General features: G+C 40.2%; 1 protein-coding gene across 1 annotated transcript in view; it reads right to left on the minus strand.

The window, feature by feature from the left end:
- Nucleotides 1–12,137, minus strand: part of LOC106580156 (uncharacterized) — a 76,135-nt gene that overhangs the window by 10,998 nt on the left and 53,000 nt on the right. The window contains exons 2-4 of the mRNA XM_014160899.3: nucleotides 11,442–11,497; nucleotides 10,209–10,321; nucleotides 9,363–9,437 (exon numbers count right to left, since the gene is read on the minus strand). Of these exons, the coding sequence (XP_014016374.2) occupies nucleotides 9,363–9,437; nucleotides 10,209–10,321; nucleotides 11,442–11,497 (244 nt within the window). The remainder of the gene's footprint in view (nucleotides 1–9,362; nucleotides 9,438–10,208; nucleotides 10,322–11,441; nucleotides 11,498–12,137) is intronic.

A 12,137-nucleotide genomic window follows, 5' to 3' on the forward strand; every position in this document is an offset into this window, starting at 1 on the left:
TTTCTTATCGCTTTGGTGCAATTTTCACAAGTATGTGGTCAATTTTCACAACTTAGTACAAAACTCAAAAGATGATCGTCAAAAAGGCAGTTGGCACATTTTCAATTGACTAAGAGCAACACAAAATGGCACAGTCACTTTTTCACCAAACCTAATCAGCGTTTCATCTATTTGTATGGCAGATAGCCTAGCGTTTAGAACATTGGGCCAGTAACTAGAAGGTTACTGGATTGAATACCCGAGCCGACAAGGTGCGTAATCTGTTAATGTGCCCTTGAGCAAGACACTTAACCCTAATTTGCTCCAGGGGTGCCGTACTACTATGGCGGACCCTGTAAAACAACACATTTCACTGCACCCATCGGGTGCATGTGGCGGTCATAACATTTTGTTGGCTGGTTATTGTCATGCAAAAGTCTGCAAGTCTCCTAGAAATTGACCGCCAATTAATAAAAAAAACATATCTCCAATCCTCCACATATACAAGACACTGATGCGCGCCTTTGGAACATCTGCATTTTAAAAAGTATAATACATTAATTTAATATATCATCACAATAAATGAATTATGTATTTTAGTCAGGTCTAAAGAAACATTATGATATGAAGAAAATATGAGTTGGCCTTTTTTAGGCCTGTTATCTGGCTATGCTCCATGACATAGGCTGTAGGCTTCTTCATTTAGCTTACAAGATATGCTTATAAATCCCATGCCATTATTTTACTTTATATGATTTTATAGTAAGAAGAATATGTACTGGACAAAAATATAAACGCAACATGTAATGTGAAATAAAAGATCCCAGAAATGTTCCATATGTACTAAAAGCTTAAATCTCTAAAATGTTGTGCACAAATGTGTTTACATCCCTGTTAGTGAGCATTTCTCCTTTACCAAGATAATCCATCCACCTGACAGGTGTGGCATATCAAGAAGCTGATTAAACAGCATGATCATTACACAGGTGCACCTTGTGCTGGGACAATAAAAGGCCACTCTAAAATGTGCAGTTTCGTCACACAACACAATGCCATATATGTCTCAAGTTTTTGGGGAGCGTGCAATTGGCATGCTGACTGCAGAAATGTCCACCAGAGCTGTTGCCAGAGAATTGAATATTAATTTCTCCACCAACATCATTTTAGAGAATTTGGCAGTTTGTCCAACCAGCCTCACAATTGTAACCATGCCAGCCCAAGACCTCCACATCCAGCTTCTTCACCTGTGGGATTGTCCAAAACCAGCCACCCAGAAAGCTGATGAAACTGAGGAGTATTTCTGTCTGTAATAAAACCCTTTTGTGGGGAAAACTCATTCTGATTGGCTGGGCCTGGCTCCCCAGTGGGTGGGCCTACCTCCCAGTGGGTGTGCATGTTGCATTTATATTTTTGTTCAGTATAATTTAACTTAGCTGAAAAAAATTACAATTATATTTTTCCCATTATGGAGCGAGTGCGCATATGAAGTGTCTATGTTGAGCGTACAAGTGATCAATTGAAACAGGTCCTATATGCTAGATGTAGAGTTATTTGGCAACTTTAATTGTGAATAATACAAACCTTAGAATGTCTTCGAAAACAAAACATATATCGGCTGCATGGTGCGACTATAGGCTATTGATGATTTGAGAAAGTAGCCTTGGGCTCCACAGTTATTCTCTCATTAAGTGAACATATATTCACCCATAAGAACAGTGGCAGGGGAAAAAAATACATGTAATCTGTATGCACTGGAATAGTGAATGGAGGCGTGCTTTCCCACCCGTTTTGTAGGCTACTTCGCTTTTATAGCTGAGCTGTGCTTAACATGAGCAGCTGAGAAATACATATAAGAACATGTATTTCACTCCAAGCATGAACCACTGTTTAAGGAGCATGCTCTCGCTGCCGCCAGGTGATATCCCGCCCAAACTGTTTGCCATGGGCTCTCCAACCTTGTTCATGCAGCTACCCAGTGCTTAATTTGGGAAGCTAAGTGAAATCTGTTCGGGAACATCGATAGTAACACGTTTTTTCGACGAAATATATTTCACTAAACTGTTGCCAGCCCGTCTGCACGCACGAGAAAGGAATAAAGTAGAGAGGAGGAGATGGAAACGCATGATGGTGACATATTCTGTATAGCTAAAGGTAATGTGTCAACTAATTAAATATGAAAATATAAAACATGACCTATTGCTAGGCTATTCAAAATAAAATGCACACATTTTTGGCTAACTAAACCAATCAATTAAACAACAGCATCGCCTAGGGCTATATGTTCTCCCCGGGACTCATGGATATACATTTCGAAGGGTACAGTAGCATAAGGTAACCAGTCCATCCAGTATGCATAATAATACAGTCCACACTCAAAGGCGATTATTAAAATGTGTTTAATTTTGGAGTATAGGCTAGACCTATTAAGTACCAAAGACAATCTTAAATCAGTTTTATGTGTAATATGCAGTAGGCTGTGTATTGTATAACAGCACAATCATAATTTTAATTCCGTTTTATTATAAACCTATGCATAAACTCTAATATTCATGTGGGTGTTTTGAATTAATCATCACCCTCGAAAGCTATTGTGTTACGCTTTGAAACAACATCCACAACAACCATGTTTTACACTGTTTATCTTCTTTCTTGGTTACAACATTACCTTTTGACTGGTACTGTATATATACACAGGGGTGGAAATCCCGGGGGGGACACGACCCCCCCATCCTGGGAAAAATATGATTTGTCCCCCCCAATATATCACTGAAACATAACTATGTAATTTAAATAATATTAAGAATACGCAATGAAAGCAATTGTGCTGATTATAGACACTTAATAGCGCGTTTTTAAGTTTCAAAAGATTGCGACCCCCCCCACCCTTTGCCTCACAATGGTTTGATCCACTGCCAGTTCCTTAGCTTGCTAGGTAACAGAGGGGTGGTATCCACTGTCTGAAAGGCACTCAATGAACATAACTGACGTGAGGTTAATCCAGTCAATCGCGCACACACACTAGCTGAATATGCAGAGCTAGCGGGCAAATATTAACTATTAAGCTAGCTAGTACCTATTCCATTTATGTGGCCTCGTCAAAGATGGAATCTTTTCTATCGTCAATTTATTCCAAGATCAGCATGCAGATGATGTAAGTTAGTGCTTCAAAGACCTTGTGATAAGGTTAGCGATAAACTGAAGTCCAAACTGAACAGAACTACACTCTCTTCTACCATTGTCTTAAATATATTTAATGGTCTCGTTGCAAAAGCTAAATTGTCGCAAGAGAACTTTCATTTATTTATTTTATTTCACCTTTATTTAACCCGGGTAGCAAAGATTATAGCAAACACCACTGAAACGGAATTGGTGCTCGCTAGCTTTGCAAATTCAGCTATTGTTGGAAGCCAGCCAATATGAAACAAACTATTAAAATTACAAAAGGTTGCAGCATATGTTGTGTAAATGGTGAACTCATACAGCTGTCAACTCTTGTCATTTTAATCCATTTCACATTTGCTAGCTACCTTTTAGATCGAAGCCCAAATAGAATGATAAAAGATAAGATGATAGAAGCCCATCTCCTACTGTAAATAACCTACACACTGTGTGTGTGTGTAGCCAGCCAGCAAGGTAGAAAAATGGCAGAAAAATAAAAGACGGACATCAGAGTATTTTTCAGTACACCAAAACGCAAAGTAAGAACCCTAGTAGCCTAATATCTCAAAGACTAGTTGATAAAATGTTCATAAGAAAGAAATTAAATTCTAATGGAAATGTTTCACAATGATGTCATTAGGCAGAGCAGGCAACAGATGGCACACAGACAGCAGCGTTGGGGACAGATATGCAGGGACAGACTGGCAGAGACAGGGAGTCTCAGGTAAGTTTGTTGAGTCTTTGTTTGGCAACATGAAAGGTTCTCAATTTTTTTGACTTGTAAAATAGGAACATAATTGGAAAATGCCATGGATACCCCCACTCTCAACTTAAACTGGTGACTGAACTAAGATTTGTTAACCTCTCTAGGGTCGGCGGGACGAAATCGTCCCACCTACTCAACAGCCAGTTGAATCCCGTGGCGCGTTATTCAAATACCTTAGAAATGCTATTACTTCAATTTCTCAAACATATGACTATTTTACACCATTTTAAAGACAAGACTCTCGTTAATCTAACCACACTGTCCAATTTCAAAAAGGTTTTACAACGAAAGCAAAACATTAGATTATGTCAGCAGAGTACCCAGCCAGAAATAATCAGACACCCATTTTTCAAGCTAGCATATAATGTCACATAAACCCAAACCACAGCTAAATGCAACCTTTGATGATCTTCATCAGATGACAACCCTAGGACATTATGTTATACAATACATGCATGTTTTGTTCAATCAAGTTCATATTTATATCAAAAACCAGCTTTTTACATTAGCATGTAACGTTCAGAACTAGCATACCCCCCGCAAACTTCCGGTGAATTTACTAAATTACTCACGATAAACGTTCACAAAAAACATAACAATTATTTTAAGAATTATAGATACAGAACTCCTCTATGCACTCGCTATGTCCGATTTTAAAATAGCTTTTCGGTGAAAGCACATTTTGCAATATTCTCAGTAGATAGCCCGGCATCACAGGGCTAGCTATTTAGACACCCACCAAGTTTAGCACTCACCAAAATCAGATTTACTATAAGAAAAATGTTATTACCTTTGCTGTCTTCGTCAGAATGCACTCCCAGGACTTCTACTTCAATAACAAATGTTGGTTTGGTTCAAAATAATCCATAGTTATGTTCAAATATCCTCTGTTTTGTTCGTGCGCTCAAGACACTATCCGAATGGTAAAGAAGGGTGACGCGCACGACGCATTTCGTGACCAAAAAATTCTAAATATTCCATTACCGTACTTCGAAGCATGTCAACCGCTGTTTAAAATCAATTTTTATGCAATTTTTCTCGTAAAAAAGCGATAATATTCCGCCAGGGAATCTGTGTTTACGTTCAAAGACGATAGAAAATAAAAACATGGGGTCGACTCGTGCACGCGCCTCAGCCCATTGTCCTCTGATAGAGTACTTGCCAAAAGCGCTAATGTGTTTCAGCCTGGGGCTGGAATTACATCATTCAGCTTTTTCCCGCCTTCTGAGAGCCTATGGGAGCCGTAGGAAGTGTCACGTTACAGCAAAGATCCTCAGTCTTCAATAAACAGAGTCAAGAAGCTCAAGGAATGGTCAGACAGGCCACTTCCTGTAAGGAATCTTCTCAGGTTTTTGCCTGCCATATGAGTTCTGTTATACTCACAGACACCATTCAAACAGTTTTAGAAACTTTAGGGTGTTTTCTATCCAAAGCCAATAATTATATGCATATTCTAGTTACTGGGCAGGAGTAGTAACCAGATTAAATCGGGTACGTTTTTTATCCGGCCGTGCAAATACTGCCCCCTATCCCCAACAGGTTAAAGGCAATGGTATTGCTGTTGTGATTAGTTGTGTAGTTTTGGGTACTGGTAGTTAGGAGTACGGCAAACACCTTATTTCTTTGGTTCCTCAATATACATTTACCATATTACAATGTAGGCTATGTGTTACAGCACTACCTTTGGTGTCCCCCTCAGGAATTGCTCGAGAAAATTTCATGTAATTGTCCCCTCCAAAGTTGATATCAGATTTCCGCCCCTGTATATACACATGTTTCACATTGCAATACATGTTTCACATTGCAATACATGTTCATATGAAGTGATTGCCTTTCACAATGCTCACAGTACTTTTAAAAGACATTTTACTATTACTTAATCCGACTGCTCTTAAACCTTTTACGGCTAGGGGTTCCGCAAGTGGAACGTTTCGACAACATCCGGTGAAATGGCAGAGCGCGAAATTCAAAATAAATTATTCTAAATATTTAACTTTCATACATTCACAAGTGCAATACACCAAATTAAAGTTTAACTTCTTGTTAATCTAGCCACCGTGTCAGATTTCAAAAAGGCTTTACGGCGAAGGCAAACCATGCTATTATCTGAGGACAGCACCCCATCAAACAAACACATGACAATCATAATTCAACCCGCCAGGCGCGACACAAAACTCAGAAATAACGATATAATTCATGCCTTACCTTTGAAGATCTTCTTCTGTTGGCACTCCAATATGTCCCATAAACATCATAAATGGTCCTTTTGTTCGATAAATTCCGTCATTATATCTCCAAAATGTCAATTTATTTGGCGCGTTTGAATCAGAAAAACACTGGTTCCAACTCGCGCAATATGACTACAAAATATCTAATAAGTTACCTGTAATCTTGATCCAAACATTTCAAACAACTTTCCTAATACAACTTTAGGTCTTTTTTAACGTAAATAATCGATAAAATTTAAGACGGGATAAACTGTGTTCAATACCAGACGAAAACAAAGTTGAGCGAGTTTTCAGGTCGCACGCCCCAACCACAACAGTACACTAGACTCGATCCTCGTTCTGAACAGCCATACTTCTTCATTACTCAAAAGATAAACATCAACCAATTTCTAAAGACTGTTGATATCCAGTGGAAGCGATAGGAACTGCAAGCAAGTGCCTTAGAAATCTAGATCCACATAGAAAAGCCATTGAAAACACTGTCACCTCAACAACAACAAAACATTCCTGGATGGTTTGTCCTCGGGGTTTCGCCTGCCAAATAAGTTCTGTTATACTCACAGACATTATTTTAACAGTTTTAGAAACTTTAGAGTGTTTTCTATCCAAATCTAACAATTATATGCATATCCTAGCTTCTGGGCCTGAGTAGCAGGCAGTTTACTTTGGGCACGCTTTTCATCCAAAATTCTGAATGCTGCCCCCTATCCTAAAAAAGTTAATTGGCGATCACTAAAACGTTTGGTAAACCTATAGATTAGACATGTAAACCGGTTTGTCTAGTACAGATTTGGAGAACTACATTTTGAAAATGTATGTCTGTAATGTAAAAACATAAAGTATATATCCTTGAATGTACTACTATGATGATGACTAATATGATTAAAAAAAATCTGACATTGACAATGTTAGAGCTGTACTGTATGTAACAAATCAAATCTCAATGTATTGGTCGTGTACAACGATTAGCAGATGGTACAGCAGGTGTAGCGAAATGCTTGTGTTTCTAGCTCCTTACAGTGCAGTAATACAATACCAATACAATACCAATAAGCAAATATTCCAGAAGGTCCAAACCAATAAATAAATACACTCCTATTAAACATGGATCCAAAATGAAGTTTCTGGGGTCTTTTTGATGGGGGGGGGGGTCACACTGCTTTACTTAAATGTCATTGGCCAATACAGCACTGTAATACCGTAATATATGCCATTTATGTAACAGTCCACAATTTTGTATGTGTTTCCAATGAGGATAGAACCCACAACTCTGGTGTTACTAGTGCCATGTTCTTATGAACTCAGCCACGTACAGGACCACTACAATACATAAGTACAATGCAATACTATTGTCAAGCCCTGACCTTAGAGAGCCTTTTATATTCTCTATTTTGTTAGGTCAGGGTGTGACTTGGGTGGGCAAATCTATGTTTATATTTCTTTGTTGGCCTAGTATGGTTCCCAATCAGAGGCAGCTGTTTATCGTTGTCTCTGATTGGAGATCATACTTAGGCAGCCCTTTTTCTCACCTGAGATTGTGGGATCTTGTTTTTGTATAGCTGCTCTGAAGCCTGCATAATGTTACGTTCGGTTATGTATTTTGTTGGTGTTCATCTAATAAAAGAAAGATGTACGCTTACCACGCTGCACCTTGGTCTCATTCTTCCCTCAACAAACGTAACAACTATAAAATACAATACACAATTAATTCACCACATACTTGTGAAAATAGCACCAAAGCAATAATAAAAAATTGTAATATGACATTTATGCAGTCAAAATGCCATTTCTGACTGTAAGTGAGTGTGTGTGTGTGCATGGGTGCGTGTAGCATACATGTGTGTATGTGTGTGTTTGGTTAGGGATCCTTCTCCTCCCACACTTCAGAGGGGTATTCCTACACAAATATGTGGGTTCAGACCGTCGACTACAGTGTCTCACCATCAGTATTTTATCAAGGAATAACCCACAGTGCAACTCAGGGGCCAAGAACACATATAGAAACACACACATTCATATTACGTAATAAACACACACAAACACACAGTCTTGTATATCTGAGACTGGGGGTCAGAGGTTCCTGGCCAAATACCTAATTGAGTGTAAAAAAAAAAAAGACTAACATCAAACAATCCAGGGATGCTTCTGGAGTTGACCGGGTGATGCCTTAATATGGAAACTAGTTAAAATGGGGTCTGACTATAGGCTGAATGGACGACCCATAAACTTCTCTGCAGTTAGATGGAAATGTTAAATAAACACTGTTTTAGGGGCACACATGGAGGGACACAGCAGACAGAGCTGCCAGCATCTGGCCACTTAACACACACTGTGCACACGCACACACGCAGACACCACACACGCATACACATGCGCTCACACACACACACACCCACACAGCCACACACACACACTCTCCTTCTTCACCCTGTATTCCCCCATTCCTTTCTCTGTTTCCTGCGAGGCTCTGTCACCACTTAGTAAATGGTTGTTTGTGTCGTGCCTGTCGGTGGCCCATCTCCCCATCTTAGTGGCACCAGGAACAATAGGGTTAGGAAGAGTGGACCCCAGCCTGGGTATGGGCCCAGCCCACAACTGGACCAGACCAACCTATGCAGTAGGAAGTGCTCTGAGGACAGGAAGACGTACAACAATGGAAGGTAAACTACTGTGTGTAAATATAGAGCATGTGTGTGTGTGTATCTATGTTTGTATGTGTGAGAGACTGAGAGAAGTTGTGTGTGTGGGGGAGGGTTTTGTGTGTGTGCCTGCTGGTGCGTATTTACTGATGTATGCGTTTGCACATAATGCACGTGCTGGTGTGGGTTTGATGCGTGTGTGTGTGTGTGTGTTTCTAAGTGTGTGTGACAATACGACTATTCATTCCCTCGGGCCTGGTCAGGCGAGTTCCACCCTTCCCACACTAGCATCACCAACTCTCTGTATGGTCTTGACAGTTACTACTGGAGCCCGTTTGTCCATTATTCATCGTTAGAGAAACAGAGTGAAGAGACAAAACAGCCACCCGCGGAGAGCAACATTCCACAACGGTACCGACACGGGATTGTAGGAGATGGATCGAGAAAGTGAGTGAAAAAGAGAAATATTTATCATGCCTCTCCTGAGCGCTATCAAATGCTGCAGCTGCAATCAGGTCACTCAAACTGGCTGCACGACCAACAGACAAACTGGTAGCGCATGGCAGGGGTAGGAGTGGTGTGGTACCGTACCTTGAAGAAGGCCTTGATAGCGGGCACATGGCTGGCACATTCCGTCCTGCGGTATTCATCCACGTTTGGCCCGACCTGGAGACAAACGCAGGAAACACACAGGGGGTGTTAAGCTCTTTTTAACACAAGCCTCTGTTCACTATAAGAAAGTCTAGTTTCAGTCTTTTGTCATTAGGTACTGCATGTACACCAGCTGACAATGTTAGAGAGTTAGCCTAAAGTTATTAGCACGTTACATATCTTATAATTAAGGTACACTGACATTTTTTTGAGGTACAGTATGTTTCACAATTTTCAGATTTGTGTGCGTGTGTTTGTGTGTGTTTTGCTGCCTGACTGGTTACAGATGTACCCCTGACCCCCACCACAACATTCCACAAGGTCGCCATAGAGACGGGACCAGCGAAGCACATTGTGAACATTCTAAGCGTATGCTCCCCTGCTCGTGTGTGTGTGTGTGTGTGTGTGTGTGTGTGTGCTCATCGGTCAAAATATTTGGTATCAGTCAGAAGGTAGGCCTGGCGTCCCGAGTCCGCAAGTTCACTGACATCACACACATTGACCCCTAACCAACGGACCAATCAAAACACATCCAACAGTAGCTAGAACCAGTGGGAGACGACAGCTTGAAACAGCTTGCCTATAATCTCTGATACAGGGTCAGATATTTTTCCATCCTCCTAATGGTTAAGCTTAGGTTTGAGGGTAGAGAATCTGATCCTAGATCTGTGGTTATGGGCAACTTCTACCTCAAGCATCATGTCATTGGAGTTCATCAGGTAACATATTGTATGGCATATCCATACGACTGTATGAGAGGGCCATGCTGTAATGGATGACACTCACCCAGCAGATCATGGCGACCCGAGGGCCTCCTGTCTCGGCTGAGCCAGCCCTGCAGAGCCCATACAAAGGCTTGGCTATGTGGAACTTCCCTGACAACTCCACCACTCCACCCGCTGTAGGACAGGGAGGAGAGAGAGAGAAAGACAGAGAGGAGAGAGAGAGCTTAAGAAACACCACCAACTTTCCGTCTTTATCATTTAAAGGGGAAAAAGTCACAAAAAACAATGAAGTGGAAAGTTAGAACTGTCCAGTTAGATTTAGAGTCGTTTTATGTCATTTCATGACACCTAACATCTCACATTGTTCTGAAATGGATTCTGTAGTGAGAAACAGGTAAGATTGGCATTCCTGAAACATTATTTATTGAAATGTAATTTGATCTCAGATAAATTAAGCTAATTGATTGCACCCAAATTGGCGATTTTAATTTATAGGATTCAAATAATAATCAATAAATATATTACCCAGCATCCAATTTGGACCAAAATTCTTGATGAGTAAGCCACCCACGGACTCCCCACACCCCATGCCAATCCCACCCCAACAACATATACATTACATTTACGTCATTTAGCAGAGGATCTTATCCAGAGCGAATTACAATATACAGTATCAGTTATCTATGTTTGAAGCTGTGGCTTGGAGTATTGCTTCTCCATACTATGTCATGTATTCCCTGTGAATCTGGTGATGTTTTTCCCCCCTTGTTCAGAGAAACGTGTAATTGATGTCCCTTGCATTATCTACCATAAAGTAATGTGAAACTACCAGGTTCTGACAACTAGACACCGCTGTTCCTGCTATACCGCCACACTCTTTTATAAATGTTGCCCGGTGTCATGAGTTTATTAAATAGATCACAACATTTCCTTTGCAACTTTGGATAGAAAATCAATAGATTTGGCTCACAATTAAAAAATAAATTGTGTGGTCATCCTCACAATTCAAGCCAACCAGTTGTTAGGGTGGGATTGGCATGGGGTGTGGGGGGTCTGTGGGTGGCTATTGACACATTCTTGGGTATTCCTTGTCTTACTCATTGTAAGGAAGAAGTTTGGTCCAAATCGCATTTTGGGTACTATATTTATTGTCTGAATCCTAAAAATGTAAATGGCCAATTTGGATGCAATCAATTAGCTTAATTTCTCAGATATCAAATTATATTTCACCAAAATAATGTTTCAGGAATGCTAATCGTATCTGTTACTAACTATAGGTGGAACTACCCTTTACCTCCAGAGTCAGCCAGTTTGAGGTTGTTGGTGACCCCATCGTAGGTAAATAGAGCCCTGTGGAGAGATAGAGAAAGACAGCTTAGGGACAGGAGCACAAACACACTACATCATCACAACCATGGATCCAGCGATTCAGTGAGCCAGCATTTGGTTTGTTACAGCTTAGCACTAGTAACGTGTGGCAGGTAGCCTAGCGGTTAAGAGCATTGTGCCAGTAACAGAACGGTCGCTGGTTTAAATCCCTGAGCCGACTACGTGAAAAATATGTTGATGTGCCCTTGAGCAAGGCACTTAACCCTAGCTGCCGAGTTGCGCAGGTTTCTAAGGCACTGCATCCAGTGGTGTAAAGTACTTAAGAAAAAATACTTTAAAGTACTACTTAAGTCGTTTTTTTTGGAGTATCTGTACTTTACTTTACTATTTATATTTTTGACTACTTGTACTTATACTACACTACATTCTTTAATAAAATACTGGTGCCACCTGGTTTGCTTAATATAAGGAATTTGAAATGATTTATACTTTTACTTTTGATTCTTAAATATATTTTAAACCAAATACTTTTAGACTTTTACTCAAGTAGATTTTTACTAGGTGACTTTTACTTTAACTTGAGTCATTTTCTATTAAGGTATCTTGACTTTTACTCAAGTATGACATTTGGGTACTTCTTCCACCACTGACTGCATCTCAG

The sequence above is a fragment of the Salmo salar genome, chromosome 20 (assembly GCF_965601325.2).
Source record: "Salmo salar chromosome 20, fSalSal1, whole genome shotgun sequence".
Lineage (NCBI taxonomy): Eukaryota > Metazoa > Chordata > Actinopteri > Salmoniformes > Salmonidae > Salmo > Salmo salar.